The 15243-nt window shown below is 45.6% G+C and overlaps 1 protein-coding gene across 2 annotated transcripts in view; it reads left to right on the forward strand.

Annotated features, from left to right (window-relative positions):
- The window catches only part of LOC137416337 (voltage-dependent L-type calcium channel subunit alpha-1D-like), a 476095-nt gene that overhangs the window by 53553 nt on the left and 407299 nt on the right, over positions 1–15243 (forward strand). For both annotated transcript variants that reach the window (XM_068101884.2, XM_068101890.2), the window contains exons 5-6: positions 443–595; positions 3143–3333. In XM_068101884.2, the coding sequence (XP_067957985.2) occupies positions 443–595; positions 3143–3333 (344 nt within the window). The remainder of the gene's footprint in view (positions 1–442; positions 596–3142; positions 3334–15243) is intronic.

Genomic DNA, 15243 nt, shown 5'->3' on the forward strand with positions numbered 1-15243 from the left:
GGCGAGAAGGGAGGATGGAAGATAGCACAATGGTAAAGTGATAGAAAAAGGAGGAGGTGTCAAAGCTTGAGCCTTAGCTTGAAGACCTTGTTTGCTTACCTGCGATGTTGCTGATTATTTTCAACTTGCTGCTCAACTGTAAAAGGCACTTTATTCATCTCGTAATTGTGTACAAAAACAGTGTTACAAAACTCATCCTCACCTCCATTTCTTCAGAAACATCGTGAGAGGTTTTGAAGCACAATCTGCCTGAGTGATTGTGCTTCAAATGCCATGATAATGATGATGATAATGCCATGTGGAAGGGGTCTGTACGAACAATTCGTTCTTCTGTACTTACACCTACGGGGTCTCCTACCTCTTCCTTTCTCCCTTTGTTTTTCTACTTCCCACCTCGCTTTCCCACCCACCCTGCTTCCTGTCCCCTCTCCATGCTTGCCAGGCCTACAAGTTGTAATCAACTCCATCTTCAAGGCCATGATACCTTTGCTGCACATCGGCCTCCTCGTTTTATTTGTGGTCATAATTTACGCCATCATCGGTCTGGAGCTCTTTCGAGGCAAACTGCACAGGACTTGTTATTACACTGGTACAGGTGAGAGTTCCTCACTATCTCCCCCACAGTGTTACATTGCAGCCGCTTTCTTTAAGGGTACCATGGACGACCTATCACCTTTAAACTCTTTGACCTGCAGTTCCGACTGGACCAAACAAGCACGAAGGAATGCCCCTTCCCACCCCACCTCACCCAAACGGCCAAATAGAGCTTCACTTGATTACATTTCACTAGAACATCACTCGGTTGAGCGCATGCCTCGACCAGGCTGAACGGTTTACGTTTTGTATCCCACCGATAGGCCGGATCTGTATCCGGACCTGGCCCAAAATTGAATTGGCTTGTTCTTGTCACCCAACCAACTCATCCACCTCGTTTTGTCATAAATCGTCCACAAATTTTTGAAATATCATGCTATATATTGTTTTAGTCCTATCACTCAATTGTGAAGAATCACTTAAAAAATTATCTGATCTGGATTTGGATCTTCACCAAAATTGTATCAATTCTTCCTTCTCACACACCCAACATGTCCACCAAGTTTTGGCCAAATCTGTCCACAACTTTTTTTAAAATAACTTGCCATATAATAGTTTTTGGCCCTATCTCTCAATGAAGAATAACTTTTAAAAATACTGGTGTCCTGATCGAGATCTTCACCAAAATCTAATTATTTCGACCTTGTCACATACTCAACCTGTCCACAACATTTCGTCCAAATCTGTCCACAACTTTGTGAAATAACTTGCTATATAATAGTTTTTGGCCCTATCTCTCAATGAAGAATAACTTTTTAAAATACTAGTGTCCTGATCCAGATCTTCACCAAAATCTAATCATTTCGACCTTGTCACATACCCAACCTGTCCACAACCTTTCGTCCAAATCTGTCCACAACCTTTTTAAAATATCTTGCTATATATAGTTTTTGGCCCTATCTCTCAATGAAGAATCACTTTTTAAAATCCCAATATACGGATCCGGATCTTCACCAAAATGTAATCATTTTGTCCTTGTCAAATACCCAACCTCCAGCAACTTTTGTCCGAATCCGTCCACAACGTTTTGAGATATCCTGTTCACAAAAAAAACAGGCAGACAGTGGTGAAAACAACCTCGATCCACCTTTGGTGGCCGAGGTAATAAAATATGGTGACATTTGTTCATAAAAATTTCGTTTTCCAAAAACATTCCATTGTTGTCTTGGAATTTCATTACAACTAGGGCATGCCCGTACTATATCTATATCTAAAATTATATCCCCCCCTCTATTTACATGAAATGGTTTGGTTCATGAAATGTTTTGGTTCATTCGCAACGCCAAAGTGAACGGCGAACGCTTTACATGAAATGGTTTGGTTCATGAAATGTTTTGGTCCATTCGCAACGCCAAAGCGAACGGCGAACGGCTTGCGAGTACAGTGACAATCCCCCCCCCCCTCTATTTACATGAAATGGTTTTAATTAGTTTTAAAACATAGTTTAACGCCAACATAGCGGCAACATAGTTTGCCAACGTGAAATAAATGAATACGTTCTCAAATGTGCCATCCGAGGCAGAGTGTGTTCGCCACGTTCGGCACACGTGATAGCTCGCTGCTCTCTGATTGGTTGAATCGTTTTTTGGACATAGCTCGGTAACTACTTCTGCGATTAATTTAAAACCTTGAAAAGGCACATCCTCGGGTCCCCAGCAATATACCTGGCAAGTTTCAAGTATATCGGACCGGTAGTTGTCGAGAAACAGCGGTCACAGACATACAAACAAACAAACAAACGTACAAACAAACATACACACAGAGATTACTGGAATTATAGATAGATGAATGTGCCCTGTAAGCGGGAATCCTGTGCGTGTGTTCGATTTGCACCACCTTTCTATCTACCTTATTTTTGTTCACCTTGGATTGCATTGTGTTCGAAATTCCAGTCGATGGCAGGCCTTATCATTATTGTTGTTATTTTTTTATGCAATGTCGAGGCTCATGGAAGAGCTAGAACACTGTACGGATCAGGACGCAACAGAACAAAAGCAACAGAAGAGATAGGGGGGAAATGCCAACAGCAGAGAAGGATAAACCAGAGGGAATCTTGGACAAACAATGGGTGTGGGAAGGAAACAGGGACAGGTGAGGTGGCATGCATGGGGTGGACATAATGGATACAGAAGCAAAATTCTCACGGAGGAAAAACTGGAAATTTGGAAGGAAGCTTTTGTGGGTGAAATGGTGGAGGAGGAGTTGACGAGGGTAGAAAAGTTCATGGTTTTGAATGGGGGATGATATGAGGTGGTGGTGAACAACTGTCTTGAAGACTTTGAGGGAAGAATGAGATTGAAGAGCGTGTGGAAGTTGGTTCCACAGGTGGGGAAAAAGTGAAATGAATGAGTGGAGATGAACAAATGATTCGAGATTTTTGGAGAAATTTGAAATTTTGAAAGTTTCAGAAATTTGAAATTCCAAAGCTTTTGGACGTAGGAAGTACACAAAAGATAGGTCTTATGGACCATTTTAAAAGGAACATCAAATTTAATGAACGGCGAAATATGTCCCCGTTAATGATGGAGTGATAACCACGTTGTTGTAGATATAACTGTGGAAGACGATCCGGATCCCTGCTCTAAAGCGGGTCGGCATTGCCAGTGGAACAGGACGGAGTGCCGACCCGGTTGGGTCGGACCCAATGAAGGCATCACCAACTTCGACAACTTTGGCTTCGCCATGCTCACCGTGTACCAGTGCATCACCATGGAAGGCTGGACTAGTGTTCTGCACTGGGTATGACCGGTCATCTCGTCATAAGTATTCTCAATTGTTTGAAGTTAACATAACAAAACTAACAACCAAAACAACTCAAATGTACTGTGAGAAATTGCTTTCCTTTACATTTAACACTGCATGTTCTTACAACCTCTTTTTTTATTTATTTTTTTGGCCTAACGGATTGCAGTGAAAGCACTCACTTGGTTCAACTTCGAGTGCGTCCTGCCGGAGCTTGGCCCAACACATCCTGATACTCGAGCGGTAACGCATTCTTCTATCCTGCGCACTGTTTCAGAGAGAGGGTCACATGGGACAAAATATTGGCCGTGTTGGATTTCATTGTCGTTTCTAACGATGCATGCCATTGTGAAATGTAAGCCCTTGGCATGTTTGTAAAAGCTTCTCAAGCTGAATCCTGTTGGTGAGGCTGTCGCCTTCAATAGCCGGATAGTAAGACGATGCAGATGCAGGAAAAGGCAATGCTCAGGAAGTCTTCACTGTGTCGACACCTCAGCATGAACTCGCACATCCTATGGGATGACCCTCTAGCTCAGAGGTTGCACACTCACCTTAGAGCTGCCTATAGTCTATGTTTGATTGGCAGCCTGATCTTGATCTGTTATCCTGGTTCTTCATGGAAGTTTGTTTCCCCCTTCTGAAGGGATGATTGGCTATTATACTCCCTGTCCTTCCTACAAGGCATTCGCTGGTGGATGTTAAAAAAATCCCATGATATCTTTTAAAAGGATAGGTGATTGTGTTTTGTTACCATGTCCAAATTCCAATTTTGCACCATGATCTTGCTTTGGGTACTGCATCAGAGGCATAGCAGCACCTCCCAAAATGTTGAAAGCCAGCACTAAGGACCTGTGTGTGCATGAATTTAAAAATTGCCAGTTAACTTCGCATGATGCTCACGAGACATATAGTGTACTCTCTCACATGGCGTACGTTAACAACCTGGGGTCAAACAGAGGTTTTCCACATGACGTCCCAAGGTCACGTGCCTTTTATCCGACATCTTGAAGGTCAAACTTAACCCTCACACTGGATGTCTTTTTTTGTCCAAATCACTGCTATTTACAGTGTCTGAGTCTTTGTCGGTACCACTGCAGGAATCAGGAACCCCTTCAGGAATAGAGCGCGATGGACATGGAAGGAGCACACAAAATTTAATATAGCAATACTTCTCGAAGCAATAAAAACAAACATAATAGTGCATGGAAGGAGCACACAAAATTATAAATAGTGCATGGAAGGAGCACACAAAATTATATATAGTAATAATTTTCAGATCAATACAAACATATACAATAGTACACGGAAGGAGCATACAAAATTATAAATAGTAATACTTCTCGAAGCAATAGAAACATCCATAATAGTGCCTGGAAGGAGCACACAAAATTAAATAGAGTAATACTTCTCGAATCAATAGATACACTTTTAAAAGTGCACGGAAGGAGCACACAATTATATTTAGTAATACTTCTCGAATCAGTAGAAACATATATAATAGTGCATTGAAGGAGCACACAAAATAATATATAGTAATATTTCTTGAAGCAATAGAAACATATATATATATATTGTTGCGGAACCCAACGTCGGCCTCTGTTCCCCCTTAGAGGGGGGATTAATCCCCTCTTCTATAACTGACCGACGTGGTCCCTGACACTGCACAGCTACCCACGGAAATGTAGGTGCACAGCCCCGTTCGTACCGCGGACAGATGTTAATTGCCGAGCGGTTTTAGCAACCGTGGCACGAACTATTAACAGATACTAGACCCGATCCTTGAACGCTGGCCAAATCGTGCCACAGGTTTTCAATGGGGAAAAGACAAAGACGACGGATGTGAAGAAGAGGAAGACGAAGGCAAAAGGTTGGAAATACGACTATTATTTATTACTACTATTTACACCATGAAAGAAACCAAGGAAGAAGGAAGGATAATAAAATAATGCAGAAAGAGGAACGGACCAGAAGGACACAGTGAAACTCTAGCTTACCTGTCAACAGTCTTACTTAAACCCCAGGACAACACAGAAGACGGACGAACAATCAGACTTACACGGGGGATGATGGCAGGAACGAATGGCGGGAAGGGTCCGGGTGGTTGGGATGATCGCGGCTCGAGTTGGGCAGCCGCCGGCTCTCCTCAACCGTCTCTCGTATGGCGATTCCTTTGAAGCTGCAACTGCCGTCACTGCTCAAAGCTGCCGTGGTCCAAAACTGCGGTGGTTCCCAAGCGCCGTCGGTTCAAGCTGCTGTGGTGTGCGGCATCTGCCGTGGGGGCCTTGCGTGACGGGTTCTCTCTCTCTCTCTCAAAGGCTTGCTGTCTCTCTACCATTTCTCTGACGCAACTCTCAGGACTCCCTGGGTATTCAACTTGCTCTCTTTTTGAAAGCTTTCGCACGCGCTTATATAACGCCTCGGGCGATCAAGCCGCCGGCCTCCAGGACACGCCCATCGGTGACCTCACCTCGGCCCAGATTTGTCCTCTAGGGCTCACCGATCCCGCCCTTAGAGGAGGCGTTGGCAAGGCCACGCCTTGTTCCCGGCGCTGGGCCGACTCCTCCCACCTTCGGCTCCGAGATGACCTCGTGGCTAATGGAGTCTTGCCGCGAAAAACCACAACCCCACAGCAGCAGCGGAATGCAGAAAACCGCCCAATGCAGTTGGCATGACAAAAGGGGAATGTGAAGGGAATCTACCTTGTTTGAATTCGGTGCAATGGAGTGTTAATTAATGGAAGACAAAGCCTTAATCGAATACACATAATAAGGAGATAAATTCTGAACAAGGAGGAAATCTATGATTGGCTACGTGTGGTATATGGAATAACTACGGGAATGACATTTGACCTTTATACACAACAAATGGAGGAAGGAGGGTGATATCTTACAACAACAATAAAAAACACAATTCTCATATCCATAACACTGCACCCTCCTGCTCTTAGGCACGTCCCGGGCCTATTACTTTTACCTTTAGTGTGGCACGTAGGTGTAGTTCCCTCTACATTTAACCTGACCCCGAGTGTGACAATTTTAAAACATAAATAAATATGTCCCGCTGCTCCATTGCACCCTGCCTAACAGACTCACGCCCACAGCTAACCGAATTGCGGAATTGTCTTCAAACTACAACATGAACGATGGGGGAGCATTATTTACAGTTACTCTACTGGTATTTACAAAACTCAACCCAGCACCTGTAATTGTTCTTTTTTGTGGGGGAGACAGCTTGCCCTGCATCGACGCACCATAAAGCACCAAAAACGCACCAAAACCGCACCATAAAGCACCAATTGGTGCACAGTCACCACAGTTCATAATAAAAAAACCCAAACCCTGCTGGTGGTCTTGCTCTTCAGCTCCCTCTGCTGGCTAATGCTCTTCCAGATGTTGTCAACTTGTTCTTCTTACTGGCGGCCTATTTGGACATAATAAAACGAAATGCACCAAACGTGTCCGTGTTTATTTATGGCCCACAGGGCCGACTATGTGTGGTTCACCTTTGTGGCATTGGTGCCCTGTGACCAAGGTCCGCCGCAAGGTCTCGGGCCATCATGGCCGGTTCCAGCAGAGGGGCCATGCCCCCACCCGTGGGGTCCATAAGTGGTGCTCAGCCACAGACATGTGGTCCATAAGTGATGCATCGATGCAGACAGCTGGTTGCGGGAGTTTCGGGCACACAATGGCGGACTCCCGCACGCTCCCCTTGGCGCGCAGTGGCGCACAGTCCTCGGGTGGGAGACAAGGGGGGGGGGGGGGAGGAGACAGGTGAGTGAGGGGTAAGGTCACAAGGGTACACATCAATAAAGGCAATGCAAGGTGAGGTGCGTCTGGAGACTGAGCGGAGAAAAGCTCGTCCCTACCATACGTCACCCCCCCCCCTGTTACCTACTCTACCCTTGCCCTTACCCCATATGTACAAAAATCAACACATTTACAAATTCGTCACTACTGTCACGTCTTCCCCATATTTCCCCTATACCAAATTTGTCTTCACTCCCACTACTTCAAAATTTGCCATAACCAATTCATCATCAATCCTCACAAGGAGGGAGAGATGGAACAACAAAGCACAATGTCACGCCCACGTCATGATGCATCTTACAATCCAAACATTTGCACCAAAATAATAAAAACAAACCTGGCATGGTGTGGAGGTACGTCATCTCAGCTGAGTGGATGTAGATGGTGCGAGGAGATTCTTAATCCTAACTATCCTCTAAATGACTTTAATACACTTTACACTACCCGGGGTCTTTCCCTGCCAAACCATTGGCCATCTTACACTCTATGCGGTTTTAAGAACCAATTCCCATTGACCAAACTGTGGTGCTTCCTCAATTTGGGGTCTCACTCCCCCGATTTCAACTCCCTGCGCCCTTGCACAATTTCAGGGCTGAGTCGTGTAGCTCTCCCAGCAGGTCTACCCACCTGCACACCTCCACCACTGCAGTTGCCTCCGAGCTTACCTGCTCCTTGACCTAACCTATCTAACTGGGGAAGGCCCTCCTTGGGGCTTACCCCACTAGGTGCCCTCTCTGGCACTGGGCTACCCGGGTCCGTCCTCCGGATCCTCGGGCCCCATCCACAACTCTACCGGCCCCCAGAGCCCACCTGCGGCCTCACCTGGCCGACTTCCTCACAGTGGTGCAGCGCCCATTCAACTACACACACTAACAGGCCACACGCCCAGCCATTTCCATGACACTAATGCACCCATCCAAACACCATTCTTCCACCACGCACCACAGATGCCAATATCCAATCACAATTTACCTGTACCCTCTACCTAACGCTTAAACTACCCTCCCCGGGTATTCGTGATATGTGTCCATCCTCCTTTCCCCCATCCACACCTTCGCACCATCCACTCCACTCCACAGTTTCCACCATACTCACTCCACAACCATCCATTCCACACTCCATATATTCTATACTCCATTTATTCCATACAACCATTCTCCATACACCTGTAGTTGCACACCTGTGCAATCACTCCTATACCTGGTGCTTCCTGCACCCTCCATCCTCCCAGGACCATTCGTTCAACACAACACACATCACCATCACTCACTCATACACTGCTCCATCCACCTGTTCAGTTGCACACCTGTGCAATCTCACCTGGTGCCACCTGCACCCTCCTTCCTCCAAAGCTCCTTCAATCATTCAATACAATGCACAACCACAATCGTTCCTCATGCACTGCTACATACACTTCCACGCTCAAAACCATTCACAATCACCTTCTCACAATACACTCCTGAGTACACCTTCAATTCTCAAACAACCATTGCCTCAGGCACCCAGATTTTCCCACGCTCACACACACATCTCACCCGAGCATTGCCCCGCAATTCCTAATTTGCTCGATATCAATACTCACACATACGGCATCATCTAATCTACCTGGTGCCCTGCTAAAACTCGCGCTTCCCCGTCGCTCCTTACATTATTGCGCTCCCTCATCATTATAATCCACTACCCTCTCTATGTCCCCAACTACCTGTCCAAAAGTCGCTACTTAAACTTACCGTTACCTATGGTCATCTTCTCTAGATCCCTATCATTATCCTAACCCTCCCGGGCTAGTTTTCACTGCCAAACCCCATAGCTATTGCTCCTTTGCCCCCTCTGTGAGGGATGGCAGAGTTGCCATTCCACCACATCGGGCATCTCCTACTATCAATTTGGCCCATCCGATTTCTAGCCAATCACAAATTTTCCAATCACTGCCAATCCTTCTACCAATCCTTTTCCAATCATCAAATTTTGCTTTTCAAATTCACTATTTTCAATTTCGGATCCAAAACACTATCATCATTACAGTCCGCTATATCTGAGCCTCGGTGCGTCGTTACATTTTCAAAGCCTGGCTTCGCACAGCCGAGCAATGAATTCAGGTGGTTTGGTCGCCTGCAGGTTGAATCCGTCCGGCATTCAGTTCAGGGGGGGGCGGTTTGGTCGGGCCGAGATTCCACGCACCATCTCGGCGCAGATCCTTGCGGCCTCCAGCCCGATGGCTTGATCTCGCCTGGTCGGAACCCCGTCCCCACGAGGGGGCACCGTCCGCTTCCTCTTACCCGCCCCTGAACCGGACCGGTCGCCTCGCCCGACAAATCCCAGACTCGACCGTGCAGGGCGGAGCCAAGCCCGAATCGGCAACGACGCTTCGAAGAGAAGCGACGCAACACCGACCCGCGCCGGGCCTCGCATCCAGCAAAGCGCACCGCGCCCCGAGTGCTCGCATCGGCTATCCGTCGCCCTAAACGCTAACCCGGTCAACGTCGACGCCTTACTCGCATGCCAACACGCACACGCGACCCTTTTCACACTCACAAAACCCAGCATCTCGGTGCCTCCAGTGCATCCCACACACTCCGTCCATTCCACCTCCCCACTCCCTGTTGCACACCACACTTCTCGTGCACACTCGCCATTCGCACACTTCATTCCACACCTCTCCTCCATTACGTCCTCTGTAACTCCCACCATGGGCGTCCACTCTTGCATCCACCCACTAATGCGCTCCGATGGGCTCTCCCACACCCACGCCACAACCAACTCAGGTGTGCTTCGTCGCACACGTTCCACCACCACCATACCCTCCGTGTCACACTCACCCTCGCACGTACACTCCATATCGCTCTCACTCCCTGTGTCACACTCCGTACACCCCGACGTGCATTCTCGCTTGCACTCAGTTTCACACTCACGCTTTTTAAGACGCTCATTCCCCGATGCACACTTTTTTCCACAAGTGCGCCATTTCCACTCACACGGGACCCTTCACCAATGCCCGGATGCTTTCTCGATCCCGAGCGCGCGAAAATTCTTTTGTCGTCAAACATCCTCCTGCAAAATCTCACCGCACAATACACAGCACGACTCACCTGGGGGATTCTCTTCTCCACACGCACCTGCAAATCTTTATAAGGATTAGCAAGTATGGCATCAGGATGTGAACTTAGACTTTGTGCACAATCCATTCCTTCCTCCTGCCGCGAGTGCTTTTCTAAGTCCCCGGTCTCTCCAATTTCAATTCCCAGCACTTTTTCTTTATTCACCTCGACGAACGCTGGCTTTAATAAAATTCCCTCTTCTACCCCAACGGTCGCCGGCTGCCCCATACCCCGGGTCGCGATCTCTATCCCTGTCATTTTACCCGCGCTTTTCTCCGCTTCGCTCAACCAGCGCTTCTCGACCCGCTTTACCTCGTCGTGCACCCCTGGGACCTGCTCGCCCAATCTGCCCCCAAGGTTCTCCCCCGCCTTTTTCAATCTGGCCATTCGATCCATCTCTTCGTTCAGTTCCTGTCTTGACACTCCCATCCTCGCTAATAATTGCGTCATGAGGGCATCCAAATCTATCACAGCCATTTGCGCAGAGGGCGTGGCCCTCGCTGCCATGTGCGAGGTGCCATTTTGTGTGTCTGAACCCCCCGCAACCCAATGCGTATTGCGCTCCTCCATTACTCCCATATCCTCCCCAGGATCCTGGGTCGATTCTACCCCCCCTAATTCCCCCACCGGCATCCCGTCGCCTTGACCATCCATGGCACGATTTTTAAATTTCGGATGTTATAAAATACAATTTTTGGGCCACTCGTAATTTGAGCGCGCTAAGCGCTTCAGATCCGAATCTCGCTCCCGACACCAAATGTTGCGGAACCCAACGTCGGCCTCTGTTCCCCCTTAGAGGGGGGATTAATCCCTTCTTCTATAACTGACCGACGTGGTCCCTGACACTGCACAGCTACCCCCGGAAAGGTAGGTGCACAGCCCCGTTCGTACCGCGGACAGATGTTAATTGCCGAGCGGTTTTAGCAACCGCGGCACGAACTATTAACAGATACTAGACCCGATCCTTGAACGCTGGCCAAATCGTGCCACAGGTTTTCAATGGGGAAAAGACAAAGACGACGGATGTGAAGAAGAGGAAGACGAAGGCAAAAGGTTGGAAATACGACTATTATTTATTACTGCTATTTACACCATGAAAGAAACCAAGGAAGAAGGAAGGATAATAAAATAATGCAGAAAGAGGGACGGACTAGAAGGACACAGTGAAACTCTAGCTTACCTATCAACAGTCTTACTTAAACCCCAGGACAACACAGAAGACGGACGCACAATCAGACTTTCATGGGGGATGATGGCAGGAAAGAATGGCAGGAAGGGTCCGGGTGGTTGGGATGATCGCGGCTCGAGTTGGGCAGCTGCCGGCTCTCCTCAACCGTCTCTCGTACGGCGATTCCTTTGAAGCTGCAACTGCCGTCACTGCTCAAAGCTGCCGTGGTCCAAAACTGCAGTGGTTCCCAAGCGCATTCGGTTCAAGCTGTTGTGGTGTGCCGCATCTGCCGTGGGGGCCTTGCGTGACGGGTTCTCTCTCTCTCTCAAATGCTTGCTGTCTTTCTGCCGTTTCTCTGACACAACTCTCAGGACTCCCTGGGTATTCAACTTGCTCTCTTTTTGAAAGCTTTCGCGCGCGCTTATATAACGCCTCGGGCGATCAAGCTGCCGGCCTCCAGGACACGCCCATCGGTGAGCTCACCTCGGCCCTGATTGGTCGCGAGGGCTCACTGATCCCGCCCTTAGAGGAGGCGTTGGCAAGGCCATGCCTTGTTCCCGGCGCTGGGCCGACTCCTCCCACCTTCGGCTCCGAGATGACGTCGTGGCTAATGGAGTCTTGCCGCGAAAAACCACAACCCCACAGCAGCAGCGGAATGCAGAAAACCGCCCAATGCAGTTGGCATGACAAAAGGGGAATGTGAAGGGAATCTACCTTGTTTGAATTCGGTGCAATGGAGTGTTAGTTAATGGAAGACAAAGCCTTAATCGAATACACATAATAAGGAGATAACTACTGAACAAGGAGGAAATCTATGATTGGCTACGTGTGGTATATGGAATAACTACGGGAACGACCTTTGACCTTTATACACAACAAATGGAGGAAGGAGGGTGATATCTTACAACAACAATAAAAACACAATTCTCATATCCATAACAATATATATATATATATATATATATATATATATATATATATATATATATATATATATATATATATATATATATATATGTTTGTATATATATATATATGTATGTATATATATATATATATATGTATGTATATATATATATATATATATATGTATGTATATATATATATATATATATATATATATATGTATGTATGTATGTATGTATGTATGTATATATATATATATATATATATATATATATATATATATATATATATATATATATATATATATATATATATATATATATGTATGTATGTATGTATGTATGTATATATATATATATATATATATATATATATATATATATATATATATATGTATGTATGTATGTATATATATGTATATATATATATATATATATATATATATATTGTTGCGTTTGTGCCATAAAGACAAACCCCCTATAGTTCATTGCACGACAACATGCAGCCTGCAGTAGTTCGATATGTCTTATTGAATGTAAAGATTAGCCCTTTCCCATCGTGTAGTAATCAAGACCAACATGCGTTGAAGTTTAGCAGGATGTCAAACCTCCCTGTGGTTAAGGGAAGCCATTACTATGAGCAGGAAGGCGTGGCCAAAAGCACGGCCCAGGTGACCAATGGCGAGCCGGGAACCCGTCGCCATGATGCAGCAAACCTCAGCCAATGAGAGGCTGTGGAACATTTAGAGGGGCGTGGGCAGATATGGTAAAAGCCCACGCGGATCGCAATTTCATTCTCTTGCCTTGGGTTTTGCCACGTGGACAACACGCTTCTCTTTGCCTCTTGGATTTCGCAGCACCAGTTCGACTTCTCTTGGCTTTTGGGATTTCGCTGCACACAGGATTAACTCTCTTTTTGCCGGGGATTTCACAGCTCACAGGATGACATTTCTCTTTGCCTGGGATTTTGCGCACACAGGACAACCTCTATCTTGCCTTGGATTTTGCCTCGTGGACGACACGATCGATCTTGCCTTGGATTTCTCCACGTGGACGACACCCTACTCTAGACTCTCTTGTTTTGGCTCCACCAGACGACACGTGTTTTGGCCTTTGTGTTTCGTCGAACACCAATCGCTTCTGCGCTGATCTTTTGCACCATCCGGCTGACCTGCAAGCGTTGGCTTTCGACACAACTCACCTGAGCTGAAGTTGTCTGCCTGCGTGGCAGCTCGTCCCACCTGCGCTGAATCTAGCTCAACCTGTGCTGGAGTTCGTCCTTCGGACCTGACCTCATCGAGCCGCGAGCTGCGCACACCAGACCACGTGGTCACCAGCAAGGCAATTCCAGCACGTACGTCAGTACGCCTTAACCAGAGTGTTATTCCCTGAGTGTGAGTGTGTCAGAGTGTGAAGGCACCAGTGGGGTTATTATTAAGTAAGAATTGGTAAGCTGTATCTTCGTCTTTGTTTCTCTGTGCCTTCAAAATAAAAGGCTGTACATTTGATTCCTTTCCAACCTGTTCGGTATGTCCTTTCACCAATTGGCCGAGCATCATCTGAGACCGAATTTGGCTAGACTCAGGTCCATAAATCTCGTGGGGGTAACGCCGCTTTCCACAGCGTGCAAATCCGCTCGGCACCCATAAGGTGTGAGAAAGTGAGGGTTCGATTGCGCAGTTCTTCAGCACGCGCGTGCACCTTGATCCGTGCACCTTGAAGGTATTCGTGATTCTCTGGTATTAACCGAGGTGAATCACGCAACAAAATTGTTGTCAAGGAGTGGGGATTTGAACCACTGCAACAATATATATATATATATATATATATATATATATATATATATATATATATATCTACTCGTATATATATATATATATATATATATATATATATATATATATATATATATATATATATATATATTCTCGTATATATATGTATATATATATATATATATATATATATATATATATATATATATATATATATATATATATATATATATACTCGTATATATATATATATATATATATACACGAGTATATATATATATATATATATATATATATATATATATATATATATATATATATACTCGTGTATATATATATATATATATATACTCATATATATATATATATATATATATATGTATATATATATATATATATATATATATATATATATATATATATATATATATTTATATATATATATATATATATATATATATATATATATATATATATATACAGTCGTGCATGGAAGTGGCACACAAAATTATAAATAGTAATACTTCTCAAAGCAATAGAAACATATATAATAGTTCCTGGAAGGGGCACACAAAATTATATCGAGTAATACTTCTCGAACCAGTAGAACCAGCGTGGTGAGCAAGTGGGGGAGAAGCCGTAAGCGCTTACCTTCACAATTCCACCCGACGTCCTCGACCCTGCAATAAATCAACTCAAACCGGCACAGACTTAAAATGTACAAAAATACCGGATTTATTAAAGAAAATGCCGGTCACAAAATAATGCATGATAAAACTACATTCATAATTGGAGCGCTCCCAAACAGACTCAAATAGAAACAATGGGCACTATAACTGTAAAAATAAATATGTATTTGTGTGACACTTTGCTCTAATCGGCTCTTGAACCTCGTCAGAAATCGTCAAAACCCCCTCGCGTCCTTGGCGGCAAAACTGCAGGCTGCACTGCCGTGGGCGCGAACTAGGCCTCGCGCGCGCTCCGCTCACTCCTGGCTTCGAGCGCGAAGTGAACAGGCTGCGCCCGTCTAATCATCTCTGCTAGGGAAACTGCAGCTCTCGGTCTGCAGTTCCTCGTCCTAACGATCACGATTAAGATGTTGGAACACTTCATTGTTCACCACCGGATCCAGCAACCGAGAGATACAAAATCGTG

The sequence above is a fragment of the Myxine glutinosa genome, chromosome 1 (assembly GCF_964187855.1).
Source record: "Myxine glutinosa chromosome 1, kmMyxGlut1.1, whole genome shotgun sequence".
Lineage (NCBI taxonomy): Eukaryota > Metazoa > Chordata > Myxini > Myxiniformes > Myxinidae > Myxine > Myxine glutinosa.